Source organism: Artemia sp. Qi Xiang Cuo, chromosome 19, assembly GCF_049724085.1.
Source record: "Artemia sp. Qi Xiang Cuo chromosome 19, ASM4972408v1, whole genome shotgun sequence".
Taxonomy (NCBI): Eukaryota; Metazoa; Arthropoda; class Branchiopoda; order Anostraca; family Artemiidae; genus Artemia; species Artemia sp. Qi Xiang Cuo.
The window spans coordinates 34752845-34770779 of NC_142812.1; the positions used below are offsets into that span (position 1 = coordinate 34752845).

At 36.1% G+C, this 17935-nt stretch overlaps 1 protein-coding gene across 3 annotated transcripts in view; it reads right to left on the reverse strand.

Moving 5' to 3' along the window:
- LOC148940773 (trehalose transporter 1-like protein) overlaps positions 1-17935 on the reverse strand; it is a 136732-nt gene that overhangs the window by 7735 nt on the left and 111062 nt on the right. For all 3 annotated transcript variants that reach the window (XM_089105658.1, XM_089105660.1, XM_089105659.1), the window contains 2 exons: positions 8916-9166; positions 6452-6632 (listed from right to left, as the gene is read on the reverse strand). In XM_089105658.1, the coding sequence (XP_088961784.1) occupies positions 6452-6632; positions 8916-9166 (432 nt within the window). The remainder of the gene's footprint in view (positions 1-6451; positions 6633-8915; positions 9167-17935) is intronic.

A 17935-nucleotide genomic window follows, 5' to 3' on the forward strand; every position in this document is an offset into this window, starting at 1 on the left:
ATATTTAAAACTCTGCCTTTTTATGTATTTCAAGGCATTTTTTTTATTTGCGCTCCTAATCGTGGATTTCCCAGATTTGTATTTAATTTCCCTACACCCTATACCTTCCTTCTTCCCTCAATAATTTTTAAAACTCTTCTTTTTTATTGATTTCAAGGCATTTTTTTTACTTGCGCTCCTAACCGTGGATTTCCCAGATTTTTATTTAATTTTCCTACACCCTATACCTTCCTTCTTCCCTCAATGACATTTAAAACTCTTCCTTTTTATTGATTTCAAGGCATTTTTTTTTACTTGGGCTCCTAACCGTGGATTTCCCAGATTTTTATTTAATTTGCGTACACCCTATTTCTTCCTTCTTCCCTCAATGATATTTAAAACTCTGCCTTTTTATTTATTTCAAGGCATTTTTTTTTTACTTGCGCTCCTAACCGTGGATTTCCCAGATTTTTATTTAATTTGCGTACACCCTATACCTTCCTTCTTCCCTCAGTGATATTTAAAACGTGTTCCTTTTTAATGATTTCAAGGCATTTTTTTTTACTTGCGCTCCTAACCGTGGATTTCCCAAATTTTTATTTAATTTGCCTATACCCCATACCTGCCTTCTTCCCTCAATGATATTTAAAACTCTTCTTTTTTATTCATTTCAAGGCATTTTTTTTTTACTTGCGCTCCTAGCCGTGGATTTCCCAGATTTTTATTTAATTTTCCTACACCCTATACCTTCCTCCTTCCCTCAATGATATTTAAAACTCTTCCTTTTTATTTAATTCAAGGCTTTTTTTTTACTTGCGCCCCTAACCGTGGATTTCCCCGAATTTTATTTAATTTGTCTACACGCTATACCTTCCTTCTTCCCTCAATGATATTTAAAACTCTTCTTTTTTATTGATTTCAAGGCAGTTTTTTTACTTGCGCTCCTAACCGTGGATTTCCCAGATTTTTATTTAATTTACCCACACCTTATATTATTTTTATAAGGTGTATATTATAATACACCTTATATTATTTAATTTATCCTTCTTCCCTCAATGATATTTAAAACTCTGCCTTTTTATTGATTTCAAGGAATTTTCTTTTTTTTACTTGCGCTCCTAAACGTGGATGTCCCAGATTTTTATTTAATTTGCGTACATCCTATACCTTCCTTCTTCCCTCAATGATAATTAAAACTTTTCTTTTTTATTGATTTCAAGTCATTTCTTTTTTTTTTTCACTTGCGCTCCTAACCATGGATTTGCCAGATTCTTATTTAATTTGCCTACACCCTATATCGTCCTTCTTCCCTCAATGATATTTAAAACTCTTCCTTTTTATATATTTAAAGCCATTTTTTTTTTTTTTACTTGCGCTCCTAACCGTGGATTTCCCACATTTTTATTTAATTCGCCTACACCCTATACCTTCCTTCTTCCCTCAATGATATTTGAAACTCTTCCTTTTTATTAATTTCAAGACAGTTTTTTTCAAAGTCCTTTCCTAGCCTTGAACTTTGCAGATTTTCTGGAATATGTGAATTTTGATTTCCACCAAAACATTTAGAAGTAGAATTTTCACTTTTTTTTTACCAAAAGTACTTAACAGTCTTTCCAATTTCTTTTGTTACTATTGTGGTTTTCGTAATTCCTTAATCTTTATTTAATAATGCGAAGGGGAGGGTAGCTTGAATAAATTTTAGAATGCTCACTTCTTAGCCAAAAAGTGCTAATTTTTCTTTTCACCGTGAATTGTACTCTCATTACCCCTTAGACTTTCCATATTTGCCAAAAAAGGACAAAATCTCTATTGTCCCATCATTTATGTTGTTTGATAGTCTTATCTTTCCTTAGATGGATCTACCTCGATCTACCTGTTTCTAATCTACCTGTTTCCAAGTTTCTTCAAGTTTTTCTTCAAATTATTTCGAGATTTTTAAAGTTCTGAGTTTTGAGTCTATTTGCTCAAAACAAGAAATTGAAGTTAAAAATCCAGGTAAACTTAAAGTAAGAGTGAATAATATTGATTTAGCTTCTAACAAATCAGTGAAAGATGCGCAGGGTTTTCGACAGTCAATATATTAGTTTTAAGAATTCGCCTTGCAGAGGGATTATTGAGGCTATTATTGAGGGAAAATTAAGTGTAATATGTTTGACTATGAAGAAAAGTGTTAATCTAGCATATTGAATTTTATTAGTCAAAATTGTTTTTACGATAGAATAATAAATCCGTACAGTAAACTTGGGAGTAACCTTAAAACTGTGGAGGGCAAAATCATAGGTATATGTGTGTTGTTGTTTTTTTTTGGGGGGGGGGGCTAAATATTTATACGTGAAGGGTGTTGTGCCAACGGATAAAGTATAAATTGAAACTATAAATGGATCAGCGCAGTTTTTGATTTAAGGGATTTCAAGTATTCAAAGTTGGCTATATATGAATTATGATCCAGTGGTTCAAATGGGATTTTTCAGACAAGGGGCACCTGAAAATTTTGCTAGTGAAGAAAAATCCATTAGATACAATAGTTATATTTTAGAAAAATCCTTCTATTTGGAAACTTAAATATTGGATGATTAACAATGCTTAGTAATTTTCTTCTTCTTGATTTATTCCAAGGCCCCTCGGTGATAGGCCAGGCTATAATGAGAGGAGTTGCCCCTCCATGACAACCGTTCTCTAAGTACTGAATATCGCAGTCACATGCCAGGGGACTTGGAAATATTTTATTGAGGTAACTTTGTCTAGTAAAGAAAAATCCATTAGATATAATAGTAATATTTTTGAAAAATCCTTCTATTTGGAAACATAAATACTAGATGATTAAGAGTACTTAGTAATTTTATTTTTCTCGATTTATTCTAAGGCCCCTCTGTGATAGGCCAGGCTATAATCAGATGAGTTGCCCCTCCACGATAACCGTTCTCTAAGAACCGAATATGGCAGTCACATAACAGAGGACTTAAGAATATTTTATTAAGGTAAATTTGTCTCAGAAAAATTAAGACTTTCAAATTAAATGAATAATGGGACGATGGAGATGTTGCCACTTTTTGAATAAAAGGAAATTCTAAGGAACCATGAGAATGCAATTCACGGTGAAGTAGAATATTAGTATTTATTGGCTATAAAGTGAGAATTCTAAGGTTTTCCAAGCTGCCCTTGCCTTCACATAATTAAATAAAGATTACAGAAGGATGAAAAACTATGCTAGTAAAGAAAAGTTATCGGAAAGAGCACTAAGTATTTTGGGGGAAAAAGGGATATCCTTCTCTCAAAGGTCTTGGTGGAAATGGCCTAGGGCTGTACAAAAATTCCAGAAAATCTTACAAAATAGGTTAGGAGAGAAATCTGGAGAAAAAATGGCTTGAAACAATAAAACGTAAGAGTTTGAAATATTATTGAGGGAAGGAGCAAAATATAGAAATATCTGTAAATTTCACAAATGTGCCAAAATACAAAGTTAGGAGCCCAATTGGAAAATTTGGGCCTAAGAACAATAAAAATAGAACGTTTTAATATTGTGGAGGATGAAAAGGTATAGAAATGTACACATAGTCCAGAAAATCATGGAAAAATCCAAGACTAAAAACGCGATTTGGAAAAAAATTAGCTTGAAATCAATTAAAGGAGGCCTTTTAAATATGATGGGGAAGGAGAGGGGTATAGGTGTGTGCATAAATTTTAGAAAATCTGGAAAAATCAATGGCTAGGAGCGTAATTTGGAAAATAATTGCACAAAATCAAAATAAGGAATGCTTTTAAACACTATGAAGGACGAAGAGAGATATCGGAGTGTGCGTAAATTCCAGAACTACTACTACTACTAACAACTCACCGAAGCACCAAGCCGCCTGAGGCCAACACAGCTATGCACACTCCTCCTCCATCCAAATCTATTCAAAGCCTCCCTCATCACTGTTCCCATTTCACTTAAATCTATCTTTATGACATCATCATAAACCAACCGCGGACGACCTGATTTCCGTTTAGCCCAAGACGGTTGGCCGAAAAGGACAATCTTTGATGATCTGTCATCCTTCATCCGCAGAACGTGTCCTAGCCGTCTCAACCTTACTCTCATTATAGCCTTAGAAAGCAGGATTGAACCACACTTTCCGTACACCCTACTGTTCAAAATACGGTCAGTCAGGCAGGTATCCAGAACAATCAATAGGAAATTTCTCTGGAAAACATCTAGCAAATCTTCATCCGCTTTTTGGAGCCTCTTTGCTTCAGAACCATATTTTTTACCACTGTCATGAGTGTAGCTTCCAATATTCTAATCTTGGTTTGCAAACTGTTCTTCCTATTCTTCCAAACTTTTTTAACTGTGAAAAAACCCCTGGGCGTTGGCTATTCTACTTTTAACATCTTCACTGCTCCTACCGTCTTTACTCATAATACTACTAAGGTAAGTGAAGCAATAGAAAAAAAAAAAAGATTAGAAACACAATTTGGACAAAAATAGTCTTGAAATCGACAAAAAGAAAACATTGTAAATATGACGGGGACAAGGTTTTGGGGTGTAAGCAAATTTTAGAACATCTGAAAAAATCAAATGTTAGGAGCGGAATTTGGGTAAAAACAATTGGCTTGAAATCAATAAAATAGAAGTTATAGATTTTATGGGTGAATGAGGAAGATATAGGGATGTCCGCAAATTTTAGAAAATCTGGAAAAATCCAACAGGCTTGAAATCAATAAAAATGAAGCCTTTGAATATTATTGGGGATGGAGAAAGGTATAGGGGTAAGCGCGAGTTTTAGAAATCTTCCTATTCTTCCAAACTTTTTTAACTGTGAAAAAAACCCCTGGGCGTTGGCTATTCTACTTTTAACATCTTCACTGCTCCTACCGTCTTTACTCATAATACTACTAAGGTAAGTGAAGCAATAGAAAAAAAAAAAAGATTAGAAACACAATTTGGACAAAAATAGTCTTGAAATCGACAAAAAGAAAACATTGTAAATATGACGGGGACAAGGTTTTGGGGTGTAAGCAAATTTTAGAACATCTGAAAAAATCAAATGTTAGGAGCGGAATTTGGGTAAAAACAATTGGCTTGAAATCAATAAAATAGAAGTTATAGATTTTATGGGTGAATGAGGAAGATATAGGGATGTCCGCAAATTTTAGAAAATCTGGAAAAATCCAACAGGCTTGAAATCAATAAAAATGAAGCCTTTGAATATTATTGGGGATGGAGAAAGGTATAGGGGTAAGCGCGAGTTTTAGAAATCTGGAAAAATCCAGGGTTAGGAATGGAATTTTGAAAAATATGGTTGAAATCAATAATATATCATTAACTTGAAAGTAATGTTATACTTTTTAATAATTTATAACTATCTATCATTAAGGGAAACGACATCATTTTTATACATTCCTGAAAAAGGCTTATGCCAGCTGTGCCTCTCACTCAAACTATCAACTGTCTTGGCTTTTTCTCCAATTAGCCATGAATTTTTGACAACTTAATTTTATTTCAAAATCTAGGGAATTCTAAAGCTCCTTGTATTAAAAATTAAGGAAAATGACATTTCAACGTGGATAGTTTAACCGCTATGTTCTCTTTTTTCATTTTTTCCTAGAAGTGATCACACTAAATGAGATGGCGTAAGTAAGGGCTCATTTGAATGGAAACGGAAAGCTCTAGTGCCTTTACTAAGCTACGAACTAGATTATGGCGGCAAAAAAGGAAAATCTAGCCAAATTGTGCGAAATACAAATGAGTGAAATTCCCAAGATGTCTATTCGATCAAAAAATATTTGAAAGCTGTTAATGAAAATCCCCTCCTTACCTCCCTCCTTACAATCAAGAGTTTCTACTACGGTTACTCTCATAATATGCACGTATAGGCTACCTGTTCTTTCTGAAGTATCTACCTCAACGGCTTACTCTGGTAAAAGCAATGAGCTTTGGTAATCTTAGACAAACTTCGTGCTTATCATATATTTTTAGTCTTAGCTTCAATATGTTTAGCATACAAACGAATAGTGATGGAAAGGGGATGGGGTGAAGGATGGCAAAATTCATGAAGACTCTCACACTGTTGAGAACACATCTCTTTCGTCTATCCATAAAAAAGTTTTGCTTGCGGAAGTAAAGAGTGAAGCGATAACTTAAAACGAACTAAAGTTATTTCTTCACAGTTTATGCAGCATATATGTACAAAACTAGCCAAAGTAAATCATTCAAGATATTTCCCCAAATTTATTGAATTTTCAAATACTAGCACTATACTGAAAACCAACACCGACGCCAAAAACAGGGTGATCTCTTTGGAACTGAAAACTCCCCGAATATCCTAAGAAAAATGAAAGACTAATTTACATGGTTCTATAGTCTTTAATTGGCAATGGCATCGTTAACTTTCAGTATACAAATTAGATTATCTAAGAAATCAAGCAAGCTCAGTTCCCAGTAAAGTACTAATATTTCATAGTAGTATTTTCTAACAGTGCTAGTACTCACAGTATTAAAAACTACAGCCAAGTTACCGGATAACTGTTGGGCGATCATTAGCATCGATGATAGGGCGAGAGGCTTCCAAAATTTAGGGTCACTTGCATTACGTAGTGTGATCTCGGGCATATTTTTGATCTTCTCCGAACTCTCCTTCTTAATTTTAAATTCTCCGCTTACATCTGTATTCCTGTAAATGAAAATTGTTTGATTTAATTGATTTTCTTTAACTGTTTAAATGAAGATGTTTAAATTTTAATTCTATGATTAATGAATTATATAAATCATTTTGAAACTTCTTGATTTGATGTATTAATGTGAATATTGAACTGGTTTTATTTTTATAATTGAATGAAATTAGTTTTGCCTTATTTTGAGTTTAAGAGCTTTCAAGTATGACAGCTTTCTTCTGCAGCAGCCAAGCTACGCAAATATTGTCGGTAAAAGTATCGTCTGAAAATCATGACCTGCTTCAAAAATATTTTTACTGACTTTAACTTCGCTCCAAACCTCAAGTCACGTGAAGGTTCACTAAAAGATTCATAAATAGCGGAATATGTGCAACTTAATGAATAGAGATGGTCTAGCAATTATGATAGAAAGTCAAGGTACTTTTGCAAAAGAGGGATATTTGTAGCTCTTTCTAGCAGTGGTTTAGCTCTACTTACTCACTGGCATGGATTTGCAGTCCAAGATAGACCCTTTTTTTTTTACAATAGTTAAAAAATTAGCTTTGGTCTTTCAAAAGCTAATCCTAAGCTAAATCGTGAATTACCCTAAATTTGACCACTTGGGTAGTGTTACAAGTGGAGATAATGATTGAATGAAAGACTGGAAGGTAGATTTGCAGAGTCTGAAGGTCTTCTCGCCAATTAATAATACTAATTTCTACCAGGAACTATATGCATGATGAAAGAGAAATGTAGGTGGCAAGCGAATGTGTTAGTGAAGTGTAAAAGGTGGAATCCCTGAAAATAATAATACTAAATTGTCGGTAAAGAGAAAAACAAGATACGTCGCGTTACCCTCAAAAGAATGTAATTAAAAGTAGCAGAAATACAAAGTAATATTGCAAAAGGTAACATAAGAAGCACGAAAAGTCTGGAATTGAGAGAGGAATCTTCACTATTCTATTATCCTCTGGTGGATTAACACTGTGAAAGGTCTCCCGTGGTAGTTGCAGTGACTATGAAAACGCTTTCTCCAAGAACAATTGTTTTTATTACAACACTGCACTTCATAATAGTGTTTTATTTGCTCATTAACAGCTAGAGAGCGAAGCACATTTTATAATAAGTTAAATTAAAAAACAGATTTTGGAGATGAAGCTTTTGTGAAATAAGAAAGTTTGTAAAATTTGGCAAAATAGACAACCAACTAAGGAAAGAGTTTAATCCAAGTAAATTTGGCTATTTATTCCGCGTTGAAAAAATAGTCAAACATAGTCAATCACTCACAAATGATTTTTACACAAAAATGTTCAGAAAAATCTGGAAAACAGCATTCTAAAATTCAGAAAAAAATTGAAACCAAAAAAATGGCCCAAAATCGTACATAAAGACCTGTATTTCTGCTAAAAATTAAAAAATAGATACTTTGGCTTTGAAAAGGTTTTTGAGGCTATTCACTGTATATTTGGAGCTGCGAAGATCGAATACAATCTTCAAAATTGCTTTAAAGTTAATTGTCATTATAAAAAACACGTTACTCAAAGTTTGCCGAAAAAAGCCAGGAAATTTGTTTTTCTTTAAAAATGTTTCAGAATATAATATTATACTTTATCAAAGCTATTGAATTACACAAAATTTATGTCCTTAATTAACGTAGCCAAAACTTCATAGGCAGCCCAAATTTAAGCAAAAAGTAGAAAAATATAAATTATTTTAGCATTTGAATTTGTGCAAAGAAAACGCACGCACTATATACTGTGAAATTACTGTGCTGCCATCTCCAGCGACATATATGCTAATACCATATTAGTGATGTCACAGATACCACAGCCCCATGCTATAAAGAGGATAAAGCATGAAGAAGAACTTTTGTTACCCACATAACCGATATGTTACGTACGTGATTTTTCAATTCCTTGTGCAAAATTTATTTTGTTAGTTTTTGGTGTTCAATTTTCATAGTCTATAATTTTTATTTAATTCCTTAAATTTTCATACTGATGATTTTATGTCTGACACATTACGTTTTTAATTAGTTTTTAAGGCTTGCTTGTTGTTCTTTGTTGTTTCTGTTGTTTTTTCTTTATTTAACGTATAAAACGAAATTCAGCTGTACAATATGACCAGCTTCTAAAATAAATATTTTCTCATTTTGATAAGAAATAAAATTTCATTTTCTATAAAACCAATAAAGCAGAGTCGGACGGTTAAATAAAATCATAAAGTAACAGTATATTATGAAACTAAATACCATAAGAACTGTAAAAAATTAATAAAGATTAATTAAAAAGTGAAAACCTTACCTACCTCTCAGCCTCTGCAGTGATTTTAGAGCAAGACTGTCTTTTTGCTTTATTATATACCACGATGGAGACTCAGGTATAAAAAGAGTCGATAATCCAAGTAGAGCTGGGAAGGTTATGCCCAAAAAAGACAACTGATTCCAATTTAAAAATGCACCAAACCCATAAGCAACAAGAATACCTGCTGTAAGAAATATTCCCGCCAGGCTTCCTAGTCTCCCTCTAACACATGGGGACGAAATTTCACTGACCTAACAAAAAAAGAAGTATTATTGGTGGTTGAGCTTAACAAATTGGGAAAAATGTGATTGCTTAAGTTTTTTATCAGGAATGTCCTTTCCACATCTCCGGGACGTAAATATTACATTTTTTGTTTATTCATTCATCAGTAAATGAGCCATTCAGTATCAAAGTCAATTGACTGGGCTTGTTTTTTTCAATTGCTCTTAGGTTCTATGACCGCATCGGCGCTGTCTCTGTTAAGAGTAAAGTTCCCAAAAGATATCAGACAAAATTTTGAGATAACCATTTTGTTCAGAATAGTTTAAAGTTTCAATAGACCTGTCTCTGGGGATGAAATGACCCCCCACCCCAATTCCTTGAAGCAATGGCTGTAAGTTATGCAATTTGCTCATTGTTTACGTATGGGATTTGTTCTTGGGAAAGGTGACATGTTTGATCCTGGGTCTCAAAAATAGCTGAATGTTGACAAGGATATGGAACTAAAGCAATACACACTATGCGCATGCCGGCTACTAGAAAGGTGTATCAGCAATATCTTAGGAACGGCTTCAGGTAAAAAGTTGAAACTTTCAGAGCATGTTGAAGGGGTTGTTAATCTAACCAATTGGCTCTAAGTACATACTATTGCTACTACCACGGCTACTGCTGGTACTAGTATTACTACTACCGCTACTACTACTACTACTACTACTACTACTACTACAACTACTATTACTACAACTACAACTACTACTACAACTACTACTGCTGCTGCTACAACTACTACGATCACTGCTACTACTGCTACTACTACTACTACTAGTACTACTACTGCTACCACTACTACTACTACTACTATTACTGTTACTGCTACTACTACTACTGCTACTATTGCTACTACTGCTACTACTACTACTACTACTACTACTATTACTGCTGCTACTACTTTTACTAGTGCTACCATTGCTATTACTACTACTACTACCACTACTACTACCATTCCTACTGTCACTACTACTAATACTACTACAACTACTGCTACTAGTACTACTAGTACTACTATTACTATTACTACTACTACTACCACTACTATACTACCACTCCTACTGTTACTACTACTAATACTACTACAACTACTACTACTACTACTACTGCTACTACTATTACTACTACTACTACTAGCACTGCTACTACTACTACTACTACTACTGTTGCTACTACTATTATTACTGCTACTACTACCATTACTACTGCCACCACTACTACTAGTACTGCTACTACTACTGTTGCTACAACTACTACTACTACTACTAATATTACTACTACTACTACTAATACTACTACTACCACTACTAGTACTACTCCTACTGTTACTACTACTAATACTACTACAACTACTAGTACTACTACTACTACTACTACTGCTAGTGCTACAACTATTGCCACTACTATAATTACTATTACTACTACTACTACTGCTACAACTGCTACTACTACTACTTATGCTGCTGCTTCTACTACTACTACTACTACTACTACTACTACTACTACTGTTACTACTACTACTACTAATACTACTATTACTACTACTACTACTACTACTACTACTACTACTACTACTACTACTACTACTACTACTACTACTACTACTACTACTACTACACTTGCTACTACTACTGATACTACTACTACTACTACTACTACTACAACTAGCACTACCATTGCTACCACTACTGCTACTACTACTACTACTGCTACTATTACTACTACTACAACTATTAAAACTACTACTACTGCTACTAGTGCTACAACTATTGCTACTACTATAATTACTATTACTACTACTACTACTACAAATGCTACTACTACTACTGATACAGCTGCTTCTACTACTACTACTACTACTACTACTACTACTACTACTACTACTACTACTAGTAGTATACTAATACTAATACTACTAGTACTACTACTACTGCTACTACTACTCCTACTGCTACTTCTACTACTACTACTAATACTACTTCTACTACTACCCTTAGTACTACTACTGCTACTATTACTACAACTATTACTGCTAAGGCTAAGGGTATGAAGGCGAAACTTTTAGGAAATGTTGAGGGGGATGTTTTAACAAATCGAAACACATCAGTTACATGGAGGATGTCATAACGGCATATCAATGAAAAGCGAAGTGGGATCAATGCATTTTTTTTTTTTTTTATTTAATCAAGCCACTTCACATGGATGGAAATTTCGTAAAAACTTCTGACGGGCTTCATTCGACCGGGAGTTGAAAGTTCTAGTGGCCTTTTTAAGAGTTAAAAGTCATTGAAGGGCAACAGGCCCCCCTCGCCTTTTAGATGGAAACCTTTTCTTCGGGAATGATGAAAATTTTGAAACAGCCAAATTGTTCAATATAGTTGAGAAATCCAATAACTTTGCCTTTAGGGATGACATTACCTACCACAGTTCCTTGGGAAAGGGTTGTAAATTATGTCATTTGCCCATGGCTTACATGTTAGATTTGTTATCGAGAAAGGGGGAGTGATTGATCCTGGGTGGGCGCAAAAAGACTAAGGGCATTAAAATGAAACTTTTAGTACTTGAAGGGAATATTGATGGGAATATTAAATTGAATCTAAAGAAGCTATATGCGTCCAGTTTATATAAAGGATATCAAGTAGTAACTTCCAAGGAATACTTCGGGGGATGATTAACTGAATCAAAAGACACTATGTGCATCCAGGTTGTCAAAAGGGCTAATCTGCACTGTCTAAGGAAAAGCTAAGGGTAATAAGAGTAGAGGGGACCCTAAAGCCCCCACGACTCACCCCTGCTGCCATCTACAACTTTTTTAACACCATATATTGGCACGAGAACCACGTGGTTTATGGTTTTTGTCAGTGAGAATTTGAAAAACAGGAATTTTGTCACATTTTTGGATGTTTTTATGGTTTTTGTCAGTGAGAATGAAAAAACAGGAACTTTCTCACTTTCATGGATGTCAACAGCAATTTATGTATGTTTCATGGTTTTTGTCAGTGAGAATGGAAAAACAGTATTTTTCTCACTTTGCTGTCAGTCATTAATCAAATTGTTTCCGGGCAAAGTTTAGTAATGTCTGACAGGTACTGCTCCAGGAATAGATCCAAGTCATTAATGTCTTTGCCTCGGGAACAGTTCTACTGGTCGAACTCCAAAGAATATTAATAACCAAAGGCCATGGAAACAATTAGGCAAGAAACATCTTAGCGATGAATTGTTTTAGCGCGCGAGAAGGTTTCCTATTAATTTGAAATGCGTTAGCACAGAGATGCCAATAACAAAGGAACACGCTGAATTTGCGTTTAGGGATTATTTGGGCGAAACCGTTTTAGACAGGTTATGGAACTATTTCGGCGAAACAGATAGAGACATTTTAAAAGAAGATTTTTGAAGAGATTTTAGAAGAGAATTTAAAGGTGAAACTCTGTGGTCGTTATAATACACAAGTTTCATTTGAACAGTGTTGTGAGGTCCTCTAACCCAACCCCAAAGGGTTCCAATCCTCCTACCCCAACCCCGAAGGAAGCCCCCGGTCCTCAAAGGCCCCCCAAGCTCCCAAAGTCCCTCCACCGGTCCCCAAATGTCCCCCAGGCCCCCAACTGCCCCCCGGACACTCAAAGGTCCCCCAAGCTCCCAAAGGGCCACCGGCGCCCCCAAAGGCCCACCCCAGACCCTCTATGGCCATCCCCGGGCCCCCCAAAGGCCCATCGAGTTCCCAAAAGACCAACAGGGTCCCAAAGGCCCTCCACCGGTCCCCAAATGTCCCCCAGGCCCCCAACTGCCCCCCCCCCGGACACTCAAAGGTCCCCCAAGCTCCCAAAGGGCCACCGGCGCCCCCAAAGGCCCACCCCAGACCCTCAACGGCCCTCCACCGGTCTCCAAAGGCCCATCGAGTTCCCAAAAGCCCAACAGGGTCCCAAAGGCCCTCCACCGGTCCCCAACTGCCCCAAAGGCCCCCCCCCCCGGACCTCCAAAGGCCCTCCCCCGCCCCCAAAGGTCCACCGGGCTCCCAAAGGACCAATCGGTCCTCAAGTGCCCCCCAGACCCCCCAAGGCCCCCCCAGACCCCCCAATGCCATCCCCGGACCCTCAAAGCCCATCCCCCGGTCCCCAAAGGTCCCCCCGAGCTCCCAAAGGACCACCGACCCTCAAGGAACCCACAGACCCTCAAAGGCTCTCCCCGAGCACCCGTCTTTCGTTGATGTGTGTTGTCTGAAACCTATGATTTGGGATGTGTAGTTTGCTACTTCAGGCTTTTCTGAGCTAAGGTTTCCTAGTATTACGTAGGTGACTGTTGTCTGAAAACAATAGTTTGGGATGAGTATTTTGATATTTCAGTCTTTTATGAGATAGGTTTCTTAGCCTTTCGTTGGTGTGTGTTGAGTGAAACTTATGATTTGGTATATGTAGTTTGCTATTTTTGACTTTTCTGAGTTGTATTTCTTAGTCTTTCATAGGTATTTGGTGTCAGAAACTTATGATTTGGGATGTGTAGTTTGCTATTTTCGACTTTTCTGAGCTGGATTTCTTAGCCTTTCATAGGTATGCGTTGTCAGAAAATTATGATTTGGGATGTATAGTTTGCTATTTCAGGCTTTTCTGAGCTAAGGTTTTCTAGTATTTCGTAGGTGAATGTTGACTGAAACCAATAGTTTGGGGTGAATAGTTTGCTATTTTTGACTTTTCTGAGCTAGGTTTCTTAGTCTTTCGTTGGTGTGTGTTGACTGAAACCGATGATTTGGGATATGTAGTTTGCTATTTTTGACTTTTCTGAGCTGGATTTCTTAGTCTTTCACAGGTGTGTGTTGTATGAAACCTATGATTTGGGGTGGGTGGATTGCTAATTTTGACTTTTCTGAGCTGGATTTCTTAGCCTTTCATAGGTGTTTGTTGTCTGAAACCTATAGTTTGGGATGACTAGTTTGCTATTTTTGACTTTTCTGAGCTAGGTTTCTTAGCCGTTCATTGGTATGTGTTGTCTGAAACCTATTATTTGGGATATGTAATTTGCTATTTCAGACTATTCATAACAGGATTTCTTAGTCTTTCGTAGGTGTGTGGTGTCTTAAAACTATGATTTGGGGTGTGTGGGTTGCTATTTTTTTGACTTTTCTGAGCTGGATTTCTTAGCCATTCGTAGGTGTGTGTTGACTGAAACCTATGATTTGGGATGGTTAATTTGCTATTTTTGACTTTTCTGAGCTAGATTTCTTAGCCTATCATAGGTGTTTGTTGTCTGAAACCTATAGTTTGGGATGACTAGTTTGCTATTTTTGACTTTTCTGAGCTAGGTTTCTTAGCCGTTCATAGGTGAGTGTTGTCTGAAACTTATGATTTGGGATATGTAATTTGCTATTTCCGACTTTTCATAACCAGATTTCTTAGTCTTTCGTAGGTGTGTGGTGTCTGAAACCTATGATTTGGGATGTGTGGCTTGCTATTTTTGACTTTTCTGAGCTGAATTTCTTAGCCATTCGTAGGTGTGTGTTGACTGAAACCTATGATTTGGGATGGTTAATTTGCTATTTTTGACTTTTCTGAGCTAGATTTCTTAGGCTATCATATATGTGTCCTTTCAGAAAATTATGATTTGGGAGGTGTAGTTTGCTTTTTGGACCTTTCAGAGCTAGGATTCTTAGTCACTCATAGGTGTTTGTTGTCTGAAACTTCGGGTTTGGGATGAGTAGTTGGCTATTTCAGACTTTTCTGAGCTAAGGTTTCTTAGTATTTCGTAGGTGAATGCTGTCTGAAACTTATGATTTGGGATATGTAAATTACTATTTCGGGCTTTTCTGAGTTGGATTTCTTAGTCTTTCATAGGTGTGTAGTGTCTGAAACCTATGATTTGGGATGTGTAGTTTGCTATTTTCGACTTTACCGAGCTAGGTTTCTTAGCCTTTCATAGGTATGTGTTGTCACAACATTATGATTTGGGATGTATAGTTTGCTATTTCAGGCTTTTCTGAGCTAAGGTTTTCTAGTATTTCGTAGGTGAATGTTGTCTGAAACCAATAGTTTGGGATGTGTAATTTGCTATTTCCGACTTTTCATAACCGGATTTTTTAGTCTTTTGTAGGTGTGTGGTGTCTGAAGCCTATGATTTGGGGTGTGTGGGTTGCTATTTCAGGCTTTTCTGAGCTGAATTTCTTAGCCATTCGTAGGTGTATGTTGACTGAAACCTATGATTTGGGATGGTTAATTTGCTATTTTTGACTTTTCTGAGCTAGATTTCTTAGCCTTTCATATGTGTGTCCTTTCAGAAAATTATGATTTGGGAGGTGTAGTTTGCTTTTTGGACTTTTCAGAGCTAGGATTCTTAGTCACTCATAGGTGATTGTTGTCTGAAACTTCTAGTTTGTTATGAGTAGTTGTCTTTTTAATAATTTTATGATATAAGTTTAATTATTAATAAGTTGTTTAATTATGTCTTAAAATAATGTTTTTTGATTTTTAAAATAATATTCAGTGATTTTATTTTTGGGATTAATTATTCTTTCATAGTTTTGTATTTTATTAAACCTATGATTTGGGATGTGTAGTTTGCTATTTTCGACTTTTCTGAGCTAGGTTTCTTAGCCTTTCATAGGTATGTGTTGAGTGAAACTTATGATTTGGGATATGTAGTTTGCTATTTTTGACTTTTCTGAGCTAAGGTTTTCTTAGTATTTCGTAGGTGAATGTTGTCTGAAACCAATAGTTTGGGATGTGTAATTTGCTATTTCCGACTTTTCATAACCGGATTTCTTAGTCTTTCGTAGGTGTGTGGTGTCTGAAACCTATGATTTGGGATGTGTGGGTTGCTATTTCAGGCTTTTCTGAGCTAAGGTTTTCTAGTATTTCATAGGTGTGTAGTGTCTGAAACCTATGATTTGGGATGAATAGTTTGCTATTTTTGACTTTTCTGAGCTAGGTTTCTTAGTCTTTCGTTGGTGTGTGTTGACTGAAACCTATGATTTGGGATGACTAGTTTGCTATTTTTGACTTTTCTGAGCTAGATTTCTTAGCCGTTCATAGGTGAGTGTTGTCTGAAACCTATGATTTGGGATATGTAATTTGCTATTTCTGACTTTTCATAACCGGATTTCTTTGTCTTTCGTAGGTGTTTGCTGTCTAAAATATATGATTTGGGGGTGTGGGGGGTGATATTTTTTGACTTTTCTGAGCAGGATTTCATAGCCATTCGAAGGTGTGTGTTGACTGAAACCTATGATTTAGGATGGTTAATTTGCTATTTTTGACTTTTCTAAGCTAGATTTCTTAGCCTTTCATAGGTGTGTCCTTTCAGAAAATTATGATTTGGGAAGCACACAAAAACTTACACATGCACACGAAAACTTACATGCACACAAGAACTTAAATGCAAACAAAAACTTACACACACACACACACACACATACAAAACTTACACACACACACACACGAAAACTCACACACACACGCCAAAAATAAAACACAAACAAAAAAATACACACACACACACACACACACACACACACACACACACACAAAAACTAACACAATAACACAAAAAAACACCCAAAAACACTTACAAAAACATACACACAAACACACTCACAAAACTAACACATACACACAAGAAAACTTACACACACACGCCAAAACTTACACACACACAAAAACTTACACATGCACACGAAAACTTACACACACACACACACGAAAACTAACACACACACTACAAAACAAACACACACACAAAAACTTACACACACACACACACACACAAAAACTTACACATGCACACGAAAACTTACATGCACACAAAAACTTACATGCACACAAAAACTTACACACACACACACACACAAAACTTACACACACACACACACACACACACAAAAACATACAAATGAACACAAAAAACTAACACACACACGCACAAAAACTTACACACACACACACTCACAAAACTTACACATACACACACGAAAACTTACACACACACGACAAAACTAACACACACACAAAAACTAACACAATCACACTAAAACTTACACACACACACACACGAAAACTAACACACATGAACAAAAACATAAACACACACACAAAAACTTACACACACACACACACTAAAACTTACACACACACTCAAAAACTTACACACACACACAAAAACTTACACACACACACACACACACACACACAAAAAAATACACATGCACACCAAAACTTACATGCACACAAAAACTTATACACACACACACGCAAAAACTTACACACACAAAATCTTAGACACACAAAAACTTACACACACACACACACAAAAACTTACACACACACTCTAAAACTCACACACACACACACACAAAAACTTACACACACAAAAACTTACACACACACACACAAAAACTTACACCCACACGCAAAAACTTACACACACACAAAAACTTACACACACACACACACACACACACACACATACACACACACACAAACACATACACACGAAAACTTACGCTAACACACAAACACTTACACACACACACACGCCAAAACTTACACACACACAAAAACTTACACACACACACACACACACACACACACACACACACACACACACACACACAAACCTACATATGCACACGAAAACTTACATGCACATAAAAACTTACATGCACACAAAAACTTACACACACGCGCACACACACACACTCACACGCACACACACACACACACACACACACACACACACACACACACACACACACACACACACACACACACACA